At 41.8% G+C, this 21,113-nt stretch overlaps 2 protein-coding genes across 3 annotated transcripts; one reads left to right on the forward strand and one right to left on the reverse strand.

Moving 5' to 3' along the window:
* Positions 1-276: 276 nt before the first annotated feature.
* kiss2 (kisspeptin 2) lies at positions 277-3,572 on the reverse strand. The gene is made up of 2 exons (XM_034673704.1): positions 3,450-3,572; positions 277-698 (listed from the first exon to the last, which is right to left on the reverse strand). Exons 1-2 carry the CDS (start codon positions 3,550-3,552, stop codon positions 400-402), a joined length of 402 nt encoding a protein of 133 aa, XP_034529595.1. The 5' UTR covers positions 3,553-3,572; the 3' UTR covers positions 277-399.
* Positions 428-20,788, forward strand: gys2 (glycogen synthase 2). Of its 2 annotated transcripts, none has more exons than XM_034673703.1 (19): positions 428-753; positions 3,459-3,572; positions 3,647-3,789; positions 5,253-5,482; positions 8,666-8,847; positions 10,649-10,840; positions 10,932-11,117; positions 12,668-12,812; positions 13,115-13,232; positions 13,328-13,448; positions 14,103-14,209; positions 14,367-14,426; positions 14,552-14,630; positions 17,496-17,609; positions 17,740-17,866; positions 18,537-18,632; positions 18,736-18,899; positions 19,113-19,193; positions 20,378-20,788. In XM_034673703.1, exons 4-19 carry the CDS (start codon positions 5,359-5,361, stop codon positions 20,582-20,584), a joined length of 2,103 nt encoding a protein of 700 aa, XP_034529594.1. In that variant the 5' UTR covers positions 428-753; positions 3,459-3,572; positions 3,647-3,789; positions 5,253-5,358; the 3' UTR covers positions 20,585-20,788. The 2 variants fall into 2 exon arrangements, with proteins under 2 accessions (XP_034529594.1, XP_034529592.1); XM_034673701.1 differs by having other exon boundaries at positions 3,459-3,568.
* The last annotated feature ends 325 nt before the right edge of the window (positions 20,789-21,113 follow it).

Raw genomic sequence — 21,113 nt, forward strand, 5'->3', positions numbered from 1 at the left:
TTCATTATAAAGTATGACTCGTTTTCATTCATTTACTTTATCTGAAAGCTTTCTGGCTATTATAATTCATAAAGGCAGCTCCACCTTGTGGATGGATGATGCCACTGCAGACATCATAGATGAGCTTTTTCAATGTCAGCAGAATCGGCTGTTTAGATCTGAAGTTTTAACATTAATAAGCTCACAAACTAATTTAAAACTATATTTGGAGTCATTCTGATTAAAATGTTATATTTGATATTCAGTTTTATGTCTTTAAATAACTTCACAGTGAAGGTGGGTACAAAAGTTTATTCACAGAAGCATCATGTCCTCAGCAGTAAAGGGCTTTCTCTCGTTCTTTACTTTACACTTAAGATAGATCTCATCAGAGCTGCATGACTCCTCAGGTAACTAGTCTCAGGTGGGCACCTCGAGTTCTCGCGAGAACATAGAGAGCGGTGAGAACTGGTTTCTCCGGGCCCTCTTCACGGCCCTCCGGTAAATGTAGCTGTTGAACCGTTTCCCGAAGCGGAGGCCGAACGGGTTGAAGTTAAACTTGCTCCTCCGGTCGTTGCAGAGGAGCTGCCGCTGCTCCTCGTTCTCCCGCAGAGAGAAACAGGTGCTCGGGTCCTCCTCCAAGAGCTCTCCGGTGGACCTCCTGATGAGAGCGGAGGGGACTGAACCTGAGGGGGACAGAGGGGGACACCTGAACACACCTGGGACAATGAGAAACACCTGCAGCCTACAGCCTGCTGCTGCAGGAGGACACAGGTGAGAAAGCTAAAAACCATAGACGGTATACTCAAAACTAGCATTAAGGACCAGTTAGTGCGTACGGAAGCCTAAAGAGGACATGCTTTGTTGTTGTTAATGCTGTAAAGTGTAACTGGAGGAGAGGAGATAGAGTCTACTTTCTAACAGAAAATATTAAATATTTTTCTCTTATTACTTTGATACGTACTAAAGATGAACTGATTGAAACTGGGTCTGAAAAAGTTATAACAATAATTTCAAACAGGGACGATTCTATGATCGGATGTTTAGGGGTGCTGAGCCGGGCTAGATACATTTATTTGTTTATTTAATTGTTTTGTACATTTTAACCTAATTTCATTCCCACATTTGTGAAAGAAAAGTATAGCACTTTTTGGGAAAACCCTCAAATCTAATAAAGGTTATTTAAATGCTGAGCCACAGCAAAAGAGAAATGGATTGGAGTCATAAAAGAAAAATATGGTAACCCTAATTTATGGGGAAAGAAGACTCATTTTGTTATAGCAGCTCCTCAGCATATACATAATCAGTATGTTTCTGGAGTAAATCAGTCCCCCACAGTGAGTACCAAAAATAACAAAAATTGACATTGGAGTTATTTTTTGGACATTCATTTGAAATGCAATGCACAACATGTTAAATGCGGTGGAGCTGCTGTATTTTTGTTGTTAAAATATTATGTTTCATCCAAGTACTGTATGGTTTTGAAACTTTTCTAGCTTGCTATAATAGACATACAGTGATTTTTTTTTTTTTTAAATCTCTCAAATTTTAGGGGTGCTGGGATCCAATTTAGAGGTGCTTCAGCAGCCCCAAAAATGGGCTAGAAATGCCTATGATTTCAAATAAAGCGAAGTAAACAACATTTATTTCAAAATAAAGATACTGCATGCTGAGGTAGCTTTGGGTTTTTTCTTTACCTGAAATGTGGATCACACTCCCCCTGGATCTTTGAGCAGTAAACTTTGGTTTATTTGGAAATAAGTTGAAAAAACTAAAGACCTATCTGTAAGGGTTAACCTTTTTTTTACTCAACATATTTTATTTATATAAAATTGATTTAGTTTTTTTGTTTACTTTGTTTAGTTTTCAGTCCCCACTTTCATTTTATTTATCCCAATCATGGTTAAAATTGACATCCTTTTTCCCCCATTTTTAACATCCTGTAATTGTATATGACTTTAATTGCTACAGTGAGATTCTCTATCTAATCTTGTGTTGTCCAGCACTTTGGGCTGCAAGGTTTTGCACAAATAATGTCAATGTTATCACTGATATTTCACTTCCAATATCAAGAAGAATAGATAATCACATTAAGACCGAGAGTGTGTCTGTTCTTAGCCTCTGTATTTGTGAAACTCATTTAATTTTCCGGATATTCAGTTTCTGATCATAAACAAGTTAATTCAATATTCAGAGATAATGTTAGTTTTCATCAACACGGTGGAGAAATATGAACTGTACGTTTATTTTACTGTTTTAGTTTGCTGCTGGATGAAAATAGGCCTAATTGAACAGAATAGGTTTATATTGTTTTCCTATTCAGTGAACCCAAACTTACAAACATAACAGACTCTTGTATGGTATAACATAACATTCATTAACCATGATCAGTAAGAAGAAGTAATTTTACTCCTTGGAAGGAAATGGAAACATTAAAAGCTTTTCAAATTCATGGCATAGCTGTTTGACTAAATGACTAAAGTTTTTTTTTTTCATCATGAAATTGTGTTTTACTTTATCTGTAACATCCTGACGCAAATATTTCCTTATCGCCAGATTTTTTCTGTTATTTTTCAGTTATAGTCCTGAAATCATGGAAGAGAAAAATTTAAAGGTTTTTCAAAATTACTGATCTATTCTATTATATAGTTAAATACTTCTATACAACAGTTATTATTTTAGGTATATTACTATCACAATCATATTTATACAATCAAAACATAATATTTATATTTCAATGTCAGCAGCATTTTACTTCTGCAGAGTACGAGGTGAAACTCATACTGAATCATAGCTTTTCAGGTTTGGGTAAGAAAAGGAGACACTTGTTGTATTTTGTGTTTTTTTCAGGTACTTTAGTTTTTAAATGTCCTATGAAGTTTATTCTAGAGATCCAAGTTTGACACATTAAAGGTTTATACAATTTATTAAACATATTTCAGATAAAGTAAAAAATCCGGGGCTGTCTGTTTCCCATGTCCATAAAGATTTTGTTACTGTTATATTTTATTTTTCAGGATTTATACTTTGATAAAATACAGTTTTTTTTATTACTACTACCAATATAATCAGGTACTTCAATTTAAAACTGTAAATTGTAAAGGCTGCAAACAGTCATGAATCCCCACATTTCTAAAATCCTGGAAAAGACGATGAGTTAAATCAAAAATAACATCACATTTAATAAGATGTTCAGATGTTTTGTTTTCAAAATTTCAGAAACAAAGTGATTTTGGTTTATTGTGATTAAATTTGTTACTTTAAGATGTATACATTTTTATTGTAATCTAAAAAATATGAATGCAAAAGACAAGCTTCAGATTCAGAGATTTGTAGTAGTTTGCTGAATGAGACCTGCAGCTGTGATTAATCCGTCCTCAGAGTGAGGTTTTAAAAAGAACATTTAGATAAATTGTTTTAGAATAAGGTTATCTTTTAGTTAATTAGTTAATGAATGGTTGGTTTCTTACCTGTCCCAGGTGTCCTCTGTGCGGAGTCTGATCCCTGCAGAGCATCCTGACCCACCATCAGCCCGCAGACCACAACCAGAGCCAGCAGCCTCATGTCTGACATTGAACCTCTGCTGTCTGTATGTACGTTATATTAAAGTGTAAATCTGGGCTCTGACACGTTCACTCCTGTCTCACCTATTTTATATTTCCACCAGGTGACCTCGTGCTCCTGCAGCTCTCAGCCAATCACAGCCGGCTGCGTCTCCATGTGCTAAATTGCAGAGCGTTTTGAAAATACATCATTCATGCTCTGCTGTTCTGGGAAACGGGATGACGCTGATGGTTGATCTTGTGAAAGGTAACGTGTGAGTGCATGTTGGTGATGATGTATTCATGATCATTTTAAAACCAAACACAGAAACCGAGCAGAAACACACGGACACGTAATTACGAAGGATCCAGTGATTTGACGGGGATGCAGAAGAGAAGGGACGAGAGGTTTCTGGTAAACTCGTGTTTGAATGCAGTTTTTCCAGGTGAGACTTCAGAGTGTGATCCTTGCAGGAGAGGAAGGCCAAAGGTTTCACAATCATACATTAACAAACAAAACAAAGGGTGCACGATGAACAGATGTGTTTACAGATGACTACAGGATCATTAAGGAGGTTTAAAGGAGGGCTGCAGGACACGAGAGAAGAGAAACGGGTGATGATGATGATGATGTGCAACATGGATCCCTGGTCTGACTGTAACCAGGGATGAAAACATCACATGCATTAAATAAACATCATAAAATTATCAGAAAGAGGATGCATTCAGATAATTATCCTGTAGTTTTTTGTCTTAGGCCACTTTTGGTTCTTCCCTAATACTCCATTATAATCTGTACGAGTCCCAGAACCTCTGTGGCGTTATTCCACCTCTTATTTTTACATTTTATTCCATGTTAAGAGTTTTATTTCTGATCATATCCTCACTGTCTAAGTTTAGAAGCTTACATTTGGGGTTTTTATTCTCAGTTATCCACATAAAGATGATTGTGACGACATCTGATTTTCTGCACACACACATTGTTCAGATGCTGTTGCACCACATTGTTGCACAGCCAGAGGGCTCCATAATATAATCCATGATAATAATAATCATTTATTTATAGAGCCATTTTCAAAAGCCAGGTTACAAACTGTTTTATGTGCAGCAAAATAAAACAAGCAGGTCATAAAATCATAAAAAGTATTTTAATTGACATAAAATTCCCCTAAAAATAACTCTAAAGGAGTACAATTAATTTTAAAATGTATATTTATAAACATTTAAAATCAAGTTAAAGAGATTAAAGTTCAGGTAAAGGTAAATATGTGAAGGAAAATCAAACTGACATATTCAAAGTTTGAGCACAGTCGTGACATTCAGCTCAGTGAACGGACGCTTTGTTTGCTTTGGTGACATCCACAGTGATCCTCCGTCCTCGTGTGCAGAACTTCATTCATTTCACAATCCCTCTGAGTTCATCACACACAGCTCAGGCCGACCTTTGACCCCGGTGTGTGTGTGTGTGTGTGTGTGTGTGTGTGTGTGTGTGTGTGTGTGTGTGTGTGTGTGTGTGTGTGTGTGTGTGTGTGTGTGTGTGTGTGTGTGTGTGTGTGTGTGTGTGTGTGTGTGTGTGTGTGTGTGTGTGTGTGTGTGTGTGTGTGTGTGTGTGTGTGTGTGTGTGTGTGGAAGGTGAGCGTCCCCTCCTGCTGGCTAGAGGTCGGTCTCAGTAGTCAGGTCGAAGCTCTTTGCCCTCGTCAGACTCTTTATCTCACTGTGTTGTGTTTGTAGGTCTGTCCCCGCCTCATCCAGGACCTCCACCTGCAGGCCTGTTTGAAGGTTTCTCAGTTTTAGGTTTTAGGTGGTTTCTGTTGGACCTCCAGAAGACGCTCCGAAGATGCCACTGTCTCGCTCCCTGTCCATGACGTCCCTGAGTGGGCTGCTGCCATCCTGGGAGGAGGACGAGCTGCCCGTGGAGGACCTGCTGCTGTTCGAGGTGTCCTGGGAGGTCACCAACAAAGGTAACGGTGCTTCATTTCTTAAAGCTTAAAGACAAGCGTATTGGAACTGATGCATCGTGCAGAGTGAAGTAGATCAGATTCAGAAAGCTGAAAGTGTAAGAACTGAACATCATGAACGGATCAGCAGGAACAAAGATTCTGATTAATTCTCTCTGATTGGAAGAAAACAACACAAGTCATTTTTTCAAATCAGAAACTTCTCCAAACACGTACAGACTCTAAAAGTTTATTCATATGTGAAGTAATGAATTCATATTTGGTAAAGCGTCGGCCGTCACAGAGAGTAAATATTGAAGTCTGCTCCCTCTGAAGAGCTAAACATTAAGCTGCAGATAAGTGGAAGCAGGCGGCGGCTGTTTCAGTTTCATGAATCCAACACATGTCGATGAATAAAATCAGAAGAGTACATATGAAAAATACATCTGATGGTGCTGAGTGAAGATCGTTTCTGATGAGAGGAGTTAAAACATGATGTTTACCGCAGGGTTGAATGGTCCAAACATAAAAGTTCATATAAAGATGGATTATTTATGCAGAAACCTGAGAGATTATAGCTTAGAACCCTTCAACAGTCAGTTTGACTTTGTCAACTTAATGATGAAAGTGAGGTTCTGCATAAGAACAGGATAATGCATGACAAAGTGAACATCATGAGACGATAATGTTCAACATTGAGGCCAAAACTTCTGCATTCAGCTGGGGGGCTGCACGGCTGGAGTACATTAAGAGTGTCTTATAGATAAAGTCATGGCAGGGATTAGCATACAGGGCTGTAAGATGTGTAATGAACCTCAGTGCTTCATGGTTAACAGGCTGCAGAGAGTGAAGGCATTATGGAGATGTATGCAGATCATATCCTGTATAATAAATGGACGTATTCTCTGTGACGTCACCCATCTGTTCCTGAAGCCCTGTTTTGAAGCCGATTGTCGGTGGGTGCCATATTGGAAATGCTGAACTCAACCTAACTTCTGTGGAGCTAGTGTGAGGTAAAGAGGTGGGCCTTTAGCCTCCTCGCTAACAGATACAGTGTTTCCGCCTGTCAATCATCCAGTCAATCGTCAAGTTTAATATCTTCAAAAATAACAAGTTATAATAAATTCACCTCAGTGTACACCTACAGTGTGTGCTGATAGAGAAATGAGCTATGCAGACCTAAACTGTTTTTTGAACCAGGCTGTCTACATGTTTATTTCTGCTGTAAAGGTCAGTTCTGTGTATGTGGTTTCTGGTGTTTCTGCAGCCAGCCTCTAGTGGACACTCGAAAAAGTGCAGTTGTTAACACTTCGGCATTGGCTTCAATTCTCATGGCTGGAGCTTGCCACTTCATGCTGACATAAAACATCACCATAAAAGTAACAGCAACAAGTCTCAAACATGACTTATTTCAGAAATACAAGCAGGGCTGCAACTTCAGCTTGTTTTCAAGTTTTTTAATGTGAATCTTAAAAGAGCGATGGCAGCTTCAGCATCTTTTTTAAACATCATGAGTTTAGTTTGATCACGATTTCAGATCTATTTAAACTCTCTGTGTCTTGTTCAGTGTAAAAATCCTGCTGTAAGACAAGGAGCCTGACTCTTTATTAAATTATTAAAACTTTAATTTTGCATTGGGGACATCATGACCGATGATGTTTGTGTCATGTATTGAATTCTTGCAGCTCAGGTGTGCTCCTGTTTGCCTTTTTGTTGCCTTGTTGAATCTTCCTCCTAGAGATTGTGGAGGTTCACAATCCATGACGCTGTTACCAAGCCGTCCGCCCTTTTGCACGCTCACTACACAAACATCCCATGTTGTTGTGGATGCCTGAGTATGCTGTGCCAGCAGAAAGAGGAGCTCAAGAGGCCAATCACTGACTGTAATTTAGGAATTCATTCAATAAAATTGGAAAGAAATTATTTAACTTGGATCATTCTGCAAATGTGAACGATTCTGAAAAGCTCAGTTTGTAGAACACCTCAGAGGCAAGAGTCCCCAGATTTTGATGCTATGAAGCAGTTTTATTGCATTTCCATTCTCTTCTCTAAAACCATCCTGTTTACTGTTTCCTATCATAAGTCCGAGCACACGTTATGATCTGACTCTCAGAGTCTCTGTGAGCCTGATGTGTTTTTTTTAAACAGATCAGAGGTCATTGCTCGTTCTGCCGTCCTCTCTGCGGCCAGCTCTTATATAACAGCTGCTCTGTGATGCGGTTCAGACGTCAGTATGAGCTCACTGACTGATTCTGCTCCGTCATATCAATATTTGTCTTTTCATTGCCAAATTACAGACGAGGGGGAAACAGTTCCACGTGTTAGGACTTTAACAGGATCAAAAATACGGGCTGTGATGTGAACTCGAAACAAACATCAACATTTAGATTCAGTTAAAAAAAACTCTTTCCAAACAGAGCAGGTCTAGACCATACTCTATGTTCTATTATTAACAAAGACCCAACATCAAGACCAGATAAGATCCAGTCCCATCTTACAGACAGGACTCAGTCTGATCTCATCTTAATCCACCATGAACAGAGCACTTTGCAGCATTTAGCAAGTTACAGTGGCAAGGACAAACTTCCTTTAACAGGCAGAAACCTCCAGCAGAACCAGACTCATGTTAGACACACATCTGCTGAGACCGTGTTGGAGAGAGGGATAGAGGGAGATGAAGAGAGAGAGAGTTGATAGTGGTGAGACGGATAGTAGTAGTTGTAGCAGCTGGAGTCTGGCACGTCCACAGCAGCAGAGATCCAGAGGAACCTACGAGACAAGGGAGGTCAGGGACTCCAGAAAGGTCTATGGTTTGTGACTTTAATGGGACAGGAAGAGTTAAAGTAAGAGACAGGCAGAGAGAGGAGAGAGAGGAGAAGACAGGACCCCAGTGTGTCAGTCTAAGCCTATAGCAGCATAACTAAGAGCTGGTCCAAGCCTGAGCCAGCTCTAATTATAAGCTATATTGAAAAGGAAAGTTTGAAGCCTACTGCTAAAAGTATAGAGGGCGTCTGCCTCCCTGACCCTGACTGGTTGATGATTCCAAAGGAGAGGGGCCTGATAACTTAAGGCTCGACCTCCCATACTACTTTTAGAGACATCAGGTTTATCCTCACGATGAGTTAAAAAGTGAACACAACATTTAAATATTTCGACCTTGTAGAAAAGCTGATTTCTGTCTCCTCTGCTCTCTGTGACGGTCTTCAGTCGGAGGGATCTACACCGTGATTCAGACCAAAGCTAAAATCACGGTGGACGAGTGGGGAGAGAACTACTTCATGATGGGGCCGTACTTCGATCACAACTTTAAGACGCAGGTTGAGGGCTGCGAGCCGCCGAACCCTGCCATCAGGAAGGCCATGGATGCGCTCATCAACAACGGCTGCCAGGTGAGAGGAGTAAAAAGACTTTGGATGAGTATTGATTTAGTAAACTTTGAGTCATGAATCATTTGTCTTCACAATGTGTAGTGTAGATAAAACTCTGTGAGTCAGGTCAGAGCAAGCGAGCCAGATCCTCCCCTGGTGGTGAGGCATTCAGCAGTGTGTCTGCCCCATTCATTTGAATGGGGGAGCAGTCAAACTTTATTTTTCTTTAGTTATTAGAGTTTAAAAAACGGGGTTTTACTTCCGGGTTTCCTTTGATTCACAGCCGCCGTAGAGAGAAACTTCAAAGGACACACAGCGTCTTGTGACGTTACGCTGTAGGGCGGAGCTCATTACAGTGGCTTCACAGGCTCTGGCTGCACAATGGCTGCGCCCAGGAGCCAACGGGAGTACAACGCTGTCCATTTTTTATTTCCAGTCTATGGGTCAGAGATGCAAGGACGGAAGCACAGAGCAGAAAAAAAAACAGATACTTAAGATGCTTCACTACAGGTTTAGTTAGCTAACACTGAATACATGGAACAAATGCAGAGGTGATAGTTATTAAAAACCACCAGAAACTAATTTTACAATAATAATCATCATCATTTTTGTTCTTGAGGTACATTTTGATTAAATAACATACTTTTATATTTTAGACTCCAGGACTACAAGTGTTAGAGTATTTGTATTTCACAAACCTAAAATAGCACTTTTATTGAAATAAATTTGCATAATACTTCCTCCACTTTCATATACACTACCAGTCAAAAGTTTAGAAACACCTTCTCATTCAAGGGTTTGTATTTTATTTTAACTATTTGAAACACTGTAGATTAATAACAAACACATCAAAACTATGAAAGAACATATATGAAATTATTTAATGAGCAAAAAAGTGTTAAACAAAGCAGAATATGTTTTATATTTTAGATTCTGTAAAGTAGCCCCCTTTTTCCTTCATGAAAGCTTTGCACAATCTTGGTATTCTCTCAGTCTGCTTCATGAAGTGGTCTCCTGGAATGGTTTCTAATTAACATGAGCCTTGTCAAGAGTTCATTTGTAGAATTACTTGCCTTCTTAATGTGTTTGAGACCATCAGTTGTGTTGTTCAGAGGTAGGGTTCGTACACAATGGATAGCCCTATTTGTATACTGTTGTAATCCAGATTATGGCAAAACCAGATTATTTCATAGTTTTGATGTCTTCAGTATTAATCTACAATGTTGAAAATAATTAAAATAAATAAAAACCATTGCATGAGAAGGTGTGCCCAAACTTTTGACTGGTAGTGTACATCACTACAAACAGATTTAATTAATCATAATCAATAGATGGTCTCAGTGATGGTGGAAGGAAGCTTTGGATCCTGAAGTGTGTTTCTAATTTGACTTCCATCACAGTGAGCATCTCACTAAGCTTCAGTAAGAGACTTCTCCATCTGCAGTCTGTCATTGTGAATGTTACCACAAACCTCCTGCCACTAGGTGGCGCTCATACACCACACATGCTGTGCAACATATTCATGTTGAAGGCAGCTGATGTGATCTGCCTGAACAAGAACCTAAACCCTAACCCTCTGCAGCATCTCAGGTATTACAATAATAAATACTGTAAGTGTTGTTCTTCTTAAGAGTTTAAACATAGAACATTGTACGCAGATGTTTCTTCTTCTTCTTCTACCTGAGTAAAGACATGAAAAACTGTTTCTGTCCCCAGGCTGAAAGGATCTGTGAACAAGTCAAAGCAGAATTTGATTTTAAAAGTTGGTCTCTGAATCCTTCCCTCTGTGATCTGGCTCATTCTGCTGATGTCGGCACTGCAGGTTCATTTTGGTCGCTGGCTGATCGAAGGCAGTCCTTATGTGATCCTGTTCGACGTGGGCTCTGCAGCCTGGAACCTGGACCGATGGAAGGGGGACTTGTGGCAGACCTGCAACATCGGCCTCCCCTTCAACGACCGAGAGGCCAACGACTCGCTCATCCTGGGTTCGCTGATCGCCTGGTTCTTCAGAGAGGTTTAACTTTTAACCACCCAGCTTTCATTTCTGCAGCTTTAAACGGAACTCCTGTGAACTCTGAAGTCTCAAACCTCCTCGTCTGTTTCAGTTAACGGACGAGCTGGGAGACAAACAAAATGTCATCGCTCATTTCCACGAGTGGCAGGCGGGGCCAGGCCTGATTCTGGCTCGCTCTCGTAGAATTCCCATGGCGACTATCTTTACGACACATGCCACCCTGCTGGGACGATACCTGTGTGCCGGGAATGCCGACTTCTACAACAACCTGGATAAGGTGAGAGATCGGAAAGACTACGATCCAGATCAAATACTTCTCCATATAAACAATGACAGAAATCTGCGCTGTGACACTCAAACAGGAACAAACTGAACTTCTGATTTTTACATTCTCACCTTCCTGCCCTCTCATAATTGTTTCAAAGCTTCAGTCCAGATCTTTCCGTCTTTACATCCACTCAGAGCGTCGTTAGTGATACTGGGTTGTGTGTGCAGAGGTCAGTGTGTGTGGTTAATTGACTCTACACCACATCTTAAAGGTCAGCGTGCAGCTAAAGGCCACTCACAGGCTGAACTATTGACGGAGCAGGTGTTGGTTACCTGCATCCGTGTAATCGATGGAATCACATCATTATGCATTTTCAGTTTAATGAATTGTGACATACTCAAACTTACGCTGTGTACAGACAGGATGGAGGAAACAAGGAGCTACAGTCAGTCCTGAAAGTAAAGATTATCAGTAACTTACAAACAAACCTCAGAAATAAAATATAAGTTGTTTTTCTCTCCTGGTGGAAGGAGTGTCACAAATCAGTCTAGGTTGATAAATGCTGCCTATGCAATGTCACTTCTCTGTCTTTATACTTCTTCCCTTCACATTCAAACCTTCAATTAATACATAAAAGAAGTATTATCAATCAGTCTAATCTCATCTTAATCCACCATGAGCAGAGCACTTTGCAGCATTTAGCAAGTTACAGTGGCAAGGACAAACTTCCTTTAACAGGCAGAAACCTCCAGCAAGACCAGACTCATGTTAGACACACATCTGCTGAGACCGTGTTGGAGAGAGGGATAGAGGGAGATGAAGAGAGAAAGAGAGAGATGATAGTGGTGAGACGGATAGTAGTAGTTGTAGCAGCAGCTGGAGTCTGGCACGTCCACAGCAGCAGAGATCTAGAGGAACGTATGAGACAAGGGAGCTCAGGGACTCCAGAAAGGTCTATGGTTAGTAACTTTAATGGGACAGGAAGAGTTACAGTAAGACACAGGCAGAGAGAGAAGAGAGAGGGGAAAGACAGGATCCCATGTTGTCACTTCCCCTGGCAGTCTAAGCCTATAGCAGCATAACTCCAAGCCTGAGCCAGCTCTAGCTATAAGCTTTATCAAAAAGAAAAGTTTGAAGCCTACTCTTAAAAGTAGAGAGGGTGCCTCCCAGACCCTGGCTGGTAGATGATTCCAAAGGAGAGGTACCAGTGTGTCAGTTCCCCCAGCAGTCTAAGCCTATAGCAGTCTAAGCCTATAGCAGTTGAAGTCTATAGTAGTCTAAGCCTATAGCAGTTGAAGCCTCTAGCAATTGAACTTGCCTGACTGTGCAGAGGCGGCACATTCAGAGCAGGTTTTAACTGAGTAAGATGTTGACGTCATCAGTTATTAGTTCACGATGATGACCTAAGAAAAGCCTCATCGTAATATCGGGTCAAGTGTGAGTCAATGCCATCCTGTCAAGAAAGACTGCATCAATCTGTTTGTTCATACTTCAGTGCTTTAGATTGTTTAAAATGTAATAAAACTCCACCACATGAAGTGTTTGTTTATATTTTGTAGTTTGACATCGATAAGGAGGCCGGTGAGCGTCAGATCTACCATCGGTACTGTCTGGAGAGAGCAGCAGTTCACTGCGCTCATGTCTTCACCACGGTCTCTCAGATCACGGCTGTGGAAGCCAATCACATGCTGCACAGGAACCCAGGTAGGGACGATATCACTGATGCACCCTGATACTTCCATCATACACTGTGTTTAAGATGTTTAAATGAAGCTGATGTAGATAGTCTTACACCTGCAGTCTTAATGTCCAGCAGGGGGCGACTAGTGAGTTCAAAAAGCAGTCCCTTCTGCAATACTAAGGCCAGATTAACTTGACAATCCCTCCAATATATCTGGTCCTTAGAGGATAAAGGCAGACGTCTAGGCTACCTCTCCCATAGCATCACAATAATGACTAAATTATAGAGTATATGAGAACTCTGCTTTTGTTTTTAAATGTTACAGACGTGGTGACCCCGAATGGTCTGAATGTTAAGAAGTTTTCAGCCGTGCACGAGTTTCAGAACCTCCACGCCACCAGCAAAGTCCGCATCCAGGAGTTCGTCAGAGGTCACTTCTACGGGTAGGTGGCTTTTTATTTCATCAGTCACATTTTTATTTTCTTGTTATTTTCCTCAGCCTTCTCTCTGACTGCACTGTTACTCTTTCCTCTCGTAGTCATCTGGACTTCAACCTGGATAAAACGCTCTTCTTTTTCATCGCTGGGCGTTACGAGTTTTCCAACAAGGGAGCAGATATTTTCCTTGAATCACTGTCCAGACTCAACTACCTGCTGCGGGTGAGAAACTCTAATCCTCTGCAATCAGAAGAACCTAAATGTGCTAAAATAGGGGCGCCTAGCAGTCTAAGCATGCGCCCCATGTACAGAGGCCTATTGTCCTCGTCGCAGCGGTCGCTGGTTCAAATCCCGGCCTCGACCATTTGGTGCATGTCTTCCTCCACTCTCTTCTCCCTGCATTTCCTGTCTGTCTTCAGCTGTCCTATCCATTAAAGACAAAAATGCCCAAAAATCGAACTTAAAAAAATATATACGTGCAAAAAGCCCAAAGTGCAGTTTCAGATAAAAATAATCAGAAGGGTTAGTAAGATAAAGTAAAACTGTGTTTTTGTCCTGAGGGGAATTGTCATGCAGCAGTTGCAGAAAAAGAGGCAAAAGCTGAGAGACATGACCTCGAGGGCGGTCAGTGATAAAACCCAAAACTTAGAAAGATTGTCTCAGGCCAGCGAAGCGGAAAGTACCAGAGAAACCATAAAAGCACAGTGATTCTAAAAGAAAAGTCTGCAGGTGGTCCAGTGATGATTTAAGATGAACCTGCAGGTCTGACAGGACAGGAGAAAAGAAGAGATATTTATCCTCCTGCAAACACTCGTGTCCTGATCATTCATTCTTCTTCACTTTGTTTTTCTTCTTCTCTCATTCTTGTATCCATAGTTTCACAGAAACGATATGACGGTCATAGTTTTCTTCATCATGCCTGCTAAAACCAACAACTTCAACGTGGAGTCTCTGAAAGGACAGGCGGTGCGCAAACAGCTCTGGTATGTCCTGACTTCTGTCTGTTACATAACACTGACGTACAAACTGTGAGGCTGAATCCATCCTACCTGTGGTTACCTGGATCCACTCGACCTGAGAGAATGTGTGGATGTGGAGGGCCATTAGTTTTGATGATTTAAAGCTGTTTTCTTTGCACAGGGACACGGCTCATTCTGTGAAGGAGAAGTTTGGGAAGAACCTGTATGACGCTCTGTTAAAGTGAGTGTCCACACTCAGAGTGACCCCACAGCTCCATTGATTTTACTCTTCACACATCACCATCATCTGTTCTGTTTCTGGGTGATGAATGGAGATCATACATGCTCTCTGTGTTGTGTTCTCAGAGGAGAGATCCCCGACATGAACTCCATTCTGGACCGAGACGACTTCACCATCATGAAGAGAGCTATCTACGCCACGCAGGTACCGGGACCTCTCTGTCACTCGTCTGTTATCATTGATCAGTCATCAGCTATTAACGGGTCTTATGTTTGCTGAAATAACAACATCATGATGCAGATTAGTCAAAAGTCAAGCTTTGTCAGGTCTGTCCTCAAGAGGAGAAGAAAACTACTTTTACAATGTTTGTTTGTTGAATGGAGGTCTATGAAAGAGGATTAGAGACACTGATGTTTTTTTTAGCTCTGACCTTCTTCACAGAATGTTCCATTTGTTCTCAGAATTCTGACATCAAAGACAGAATTCTGGAATTCTGTCTTTGATGTCAGAATTCTAGAACACCTGCTGTTGCTCTCCATACAGACTGTTTCTCCTGCTGACACCTGATTGGTGGATACTACTCAAACTACAGACAGAGACCAGAACCCTTCTCAGACTAAAATCCAGACCCTGATATCCAGATTCAACATGTTTCTGAATCAGAATCTGTAATTACAGGTTAGTTGTAGCTGAAAGTAAAAAGCTTTGTCAGGGCTGTCCTCAAGAGGAGAAGAAAACTACTTTTACAATGTTTGTTTGTTGAATGGAGGTGGGATCCTTCATTTCTGATACATTCAGGGAAGTCAGGAAATCTAAACACTGATTGTCTTTAGTGACACAGCATCAAGCAGATTTGTGTCTCAGTGTAAATGTTTGATCTAGAACAGATTGTTAGCTGCTCTTCATGCAGATATCTGTTTATAGAGAGAAATAAATCCTCCTCAGATTAACAACCATGGGAGCCGTCATTACACTGGATCGTGTTCCTCCTGCTTTTGCTCTCCATACAGACTGTTTTTCCTGCAGACACAGAAACCTGCTGACACCTGATTGGTGGATGTTGAAAACCCTGACCCCATGTAGATGTGTGGCATTTTAGTTAACGACTTTCTAGAGAACAGAACCTAGAAATACTCTTTCACTTTCTGTAGATCTTTGAGAAAAGAGAGAGCTCTACATATTTTGCTCTGTAATAAATTATAAATCATTCTTCATCAGCTGTCTTGTGTCTTTAAGGATTTTAGCAGATCCATCTTTTTATAGTCAGAGTAAAAATAGAGAGATTAATCAGAATGCCCGCAAAGATAAGTCTCTACTCGCTCTCTCATATCCTGTTGGTTTTTATGAATGGATGAATCATTGAGACGGGACCGTCCGTGAGAGCGATGGTTTCTTCTGCTCATGAGGGGATTCCCTGTGTGAAAGTATGAATGAACGTGATGCAGCCAGGCCAGCCGAGGGTTAATTATCTCTGAGAGCACGGGTCAATAGAGCGGATGTGTCAAGGTGATCTATGTTATGGCACCGCGTTACAAGCAAAGAGCTCATAAAAGGTCTGATTTTCAATTATATGAATGAATGCAGACATCAATAATGGAGTGAAATGCTGTGTGAGAGGTATTGACGGCAGGTGGATGAAGAGTGATTGAACAGGGACTCGACCTGATTGGTGATTGGACGAGAAGCAGTTAAGATTATTTTTCTGTTTGTCATTTTTCATGTTTATCTCTCCTAATCCTCCCCTGGCCCGCTTTCTAATTTTAGACTCACGTATTTACAAAGTTAGACATCAGAACGTTTCCTGCTATCCTTTTTGAACACATCACATTTCACATTTTTTAAACACAGTCCTTTTTAAAGTTCAGTTAACCCACATAATAGATAAAATTACTGTTTTTTCTGTATAATTATGCAAAAAAAAAGTCCCTTCCCTTAACCATATCCATGATATTCTGGATGATCCAATACCCTGAGAGGGAGCACTCTCTACTTTGGAAAATGTAATTATAGTGAGAGCTTGTTTTGAAGAAACAGATGTGTAGCTTTGGGGTCTGGAAAGTGAACCCACTGCCTGCAGTCTCTCTTGCCAGCAGGGGTGCATCGACGAGGTTGAATGTACAGCCGATGTCCTGCAATTCCAGAAATACGATGTGCCCCAGTGGAACATCCACAGGGCTTGAGTTAAGCGTCACTTTGACACGTAGTTACATTTTTTAGGCCTCCTCTTTACCTCACACTAAGTTTGGTTGAGTTCAGCATTACCAGTATGGCCCCCGCCGCCGACTGGCTTCAGAACAGCGCTCAGGAACAGACGTCACGGGGCTACATCCATTATTTATACAGTATGAGTTTGACCCATGCACCATCTGTTAACATGGAGGAGGCGGGGCTTATGAGCCTTACCGCAGACAGTCAGCAGGAAGAGCTTGCCTGAGATTGGCAAGTTGCTACACCTGGATATGTTTTTATGAATACAGAGGAATTTGTTTTTTTGACGGAATACTGTTTTTCAACATTTCACACTTCCTGTTGTGCTCTAACCAAAAAGCTTTCTGGGTAATTTAAAGAACCTGTGAGCTGTCCCTCAGGTATGGTGTCTCTCAGGTCCCTTCCTGTCAGAGAGGTGATCACAGACAAGTGATCTGTAGAATAAATGTGTAGCTGGTTTCACGTCCTGCCATGTTGGTGTGAGTCAGTGATCAGATATCATTAGCCTGGTGTTTAACTAATGCACTGATCAATACTCCGAATCTCAGTCTGAAAGGTTACCAGGCGAGCACTTCTGAATCAAACACTCATTATGTCAGTTCTCCTCACTCCACTGCTCCAGGTGTGTGTGTGTGTGTGTCTGTGTCTGTGTGTGTGAGATCATGTAAACCTCTAAAGATAATTTATTGATCGATCGTTATTGGCCCAGAGGGCAGATTGATTTGCAACAAAGCAACATGAACGACGATCATTTGAACATCTCATCAGGGAATCATCTCTGTGAACTGATGTTCTAAAGTTGTATTCAGTCTGAGGTCATGTGTTTTATTTAATAACTTTATAAACATCATTCCCACACAGAGACACACGCTCCCTCCAGTGACGACTCACAACATGCTGGACGACGCCACAGACCCCATCCTGTCCAACGTCAGACGCATCGGCCTCTTCAACTCCAGGAACGACCGCGTTAAGGTTGGTGTCGTGTTTTTTATGTCTGTGTTCATCGCTCAGTCCTGATTCACCCGGGAATACCTGTGCAGTCAGTTAATGGTGGTGACTCAGACCTTCATGTCTTCTGTCTCCCTGTCCGTCCTCCTCTCAGATCATCTTCCACCCTGAGTTCCTGTCCTCCACCAGTCCTCTGCTGCCGATGGACTACGAGGACTTTGTTCGTGGATGTAACCTCGGAGTGTTCCCGTCTTACTATGAACCCTGGGGATACACACCAGGTAACTCTACCTGTGCATCACTCTCACTGATGCAGCCTGTACAGTCTATAACTGTGTCCAGGCTTATAATGCAAACTGTAATGCACTGTAACTACACTACCATAAAGCAAGAAAATATGAACTCAATACTTGATCTTTAGATTTAGACCTTCAGCCTCAGTTTGTTGTTTGTTTTTCAGTCATAAAATAGCAACCATCTTTACTGTCTTTGATACCTCCAAAAACGTAAGTATCAAAACTTAAAAAACACGTACAGATCAATAAATTCTGCAGTCTTGAACAAGTTTTTGGATCAGGTTTGGGAACAAGGCTCTCTGTCATTCAGGTCATACTGGTCATACATGGGGCGCCGTTGGCCTAGCTGTCTAAACGCGTGTCCGATATACAGAGGCCATAGCTCTCGTTGCAGGAGTCGCAGATTTGATTTTAGCCTTGACCATTTACTGCAAGTCCTCCCCCATTCTCTACTCCCCACACTTCCTGTCTCTCTTCAGCTGTCCTGCACATTAAAGGCGAAAATGCCCCCCCCAAAAAACAATACTGGTCATACATTAGGCATTCAATGACTGCTTTGTCCACAGGGGGCAACAATATTCTACACAAAGTGAAAGTTCCTCACAGGAGCTATAAACGCCTCACCGTACCTTCTGAACTGTGTTGTTCTCTCCAGGTGAATGTACGGTGATGGGAATCCCGAGTGTGACCACCAACCTTTCGGGTTTCGGCTGTTTCATGGAGGAGCACGTCTCAGACCCTGCTGCCTACGGTACCCACACACACACTCTCACACACACGTCGTTTCATACAATCACTGTGACACGTGTCCTCACAGGCTGTCTGTGCTCTCTTCTCTCTCCCCTCTCTCTCAGGTATCTACATCGTGGACCGGCGGTTCCGTTCAGCCGATGATTCGTGTAACCAGCTGACTCAGTTCATGTTCAGCTTCTGTCAGCAGTCTCGGCGTCAGAGGATCATCCAGAGGAACCGGACTGAGAGGCTGTCCGAGCTGCTGGACTGGAGATACCTGGGACGGGTCTGTCTGCAACTCACAGGGTCCCTGTTTGATGATTTTATCTGTCTGTGTCCTGAGACTATAACTGAGATTCATGCAGATTTTGAAACATCTTGATAAGGGCAGAAACAGGAAGTCCTAAATGCATCAATTTTTTAAACATAGTAAAAAGATGTTGAAAAGTTTTGGTGGACTTGTTTTTGATGCATGTGTCCGCTCTGTTGTGGTTTTCAGTTCTACATCAACGCCCGCCGTCTTGCACTGAACAGAGCTTTCCCAGACAAGTTCAAAATGGACCCCATGGCCCCTCTGAAGGTGAGGAACTCTGGCTCATTCACTAACTCTGATTTCCTGCACAGATGAGTAACACCTTAACGTTACAGTCCGAAGTGTGAAGGTTTATTTTCAGCAGAGGTGTTTGACTCCAGAGGTCTTTGTGTTGTTCAGCAACGTTTCCCTCCTGAGGAGCTGCACATGCATGAACACGAGGAGCCTCTCATGTCTGACACATAGAGAGGACGCTGCAGGATTTAATCCACACCTGTCCACTTTAATTGACAGACTAACATTTGGATGATTGACTGGACGTCATGGATGAGAGTGTGCATGTTGAGCCCTGCAGTGTTCCTCCGTTCATCCACCGCTCTCTGATTCACGATGCTCTGCTTCACACTGCAGGCATGATGTGAATGTTTTTCTTTACAATGTGAATCATACTTTGTAACGAGAGAGAGACGCCAGGAAACAAGGGATGGAAAACAGAGGTGAGAAAATGAAGCATGAGAAAGGAAGGAAAGAGGGAAACATGGATGGAAAAGTAAGGCAACAGAAGGATGCAAGGAAGCAAGGAATGACGAAGGGAAGGAGAACAAGAGGTATAAGGAAGCAAGAGGAAAGCAGAAAGGAAAAAGGAAGTAAAGAAAGGAGGATATGAAAATAAAAAGTGTGGAATTAAAAGAAAGCAAAACAGGAAAGGTACTGATGAGCAAGGAACTAAGGAAACAAAGCAAGGAAAGGACGAAGGAAGCTAAAAGGAACAAAGGAAGGGAAGAACAAAGCTAAAAGGAACAAAGGAAGGGAAGAACAAAGCTAAAAGGAACAAAGGAAGGGAAGAAGGAAGCTAAAAGGAACAAAAAAGGGAGGGAAGAAGGGAGCTCTGGAAAGGAAAGGCAATAAGTAAAATACTTTGAGGAATGAGGGGATGAGGAAAAAATGGAAAGAGGAAGCAACAAAAAAGGAAGAATAGTGAGGAAGAAATGAAAGAAGGTGTGAAGAGGGAATGGGAGCGATAAAAGAAAGGAGGGATGAATGAAAGACGAACATAGAGAAGGCAGGGTTAGTCTGAGATTCCTGATGTTGCACTCAGACTCCAGCTCACCCTGATCGTCGGGTCATGATTGTTGAAATCAGAAACTAGAAACCAAACAGAAAGATGATCAAACGTCTGAGAAGGTTTTAAATCCTGAGGTCAGATAATCTGAAATAATCTGTCTCCACAGACGGACGGTTTCCGTTACCCTCGGCCGTACTCTGTGCCTCCTTCTCCCTCCGCCTCCATCCATTCCACCCCGCACCACAGTGACGATGATGAGCCCTACGATGAAGACGAGGAGGCAGAGAGGGACCGCATGAACATCAAGTCTCCCTTCGTGCTGGGAGCCGTGCCGGAGGGCAAGAACAAGCAGCTGGGAGAGTCGGGGAACTGAGGATACGGTTGGCTGTGTTGTCTCTTGTAGTGCTTCGTTTGATCATCCCTACAGCTTTGACTCACTGTTTTTACACTTCTGTTACACTCTGTCTGCAAAGTTTGTGAAAAACTTCAAAAACAGCTTCTGTGATAAAGTTCCTCTGGGCTCTGTGTTCGGCTCGCTGTCATTTACAGCTGAATAAAAATGCATTAACAGATTTAATGGTGCTGTGATGCTGTAATCTGTAATCTCTGTTTGCCTCGCTGGATTTATGCCCTTTAGTTTTGTTGTTTTCAAACTCTAGAGATCCTCTTGAGAGTTATCTGGAAAACATTAGTGACTTAAATTACTGCTGTTAAAAATGAGCATTTGTCAAATATTACCCTCCAGTTGTCTCAAGTGGAGCTGGCAGCAAAGGCAATGAAACCTCAGCACGAGAGGATTGTTAGAGTCCAACATCAATGCAGGAGATAAATTCTACTTTCGTCTTCATAGTGATTCTGTGTTTTAACATTAACTGCATGCAAAAGTGGATGACACATATCCA

This window comes from Notolabrus celidotus, chromosome 21 (assembly GCF_009762535.1).
Source record: "Notolabrus celidotus isolate fNotCel1 chromosome 21, fNotCel1.pri, whole genome shotgun sequence".
Taxonomy (NCBI): domain Eukaryota; kingdom Metazoa; phylum Chordata; class Actinopteri; order Labriformes; family Labridae; genus Notolabrus; species Notolabrus celidotus.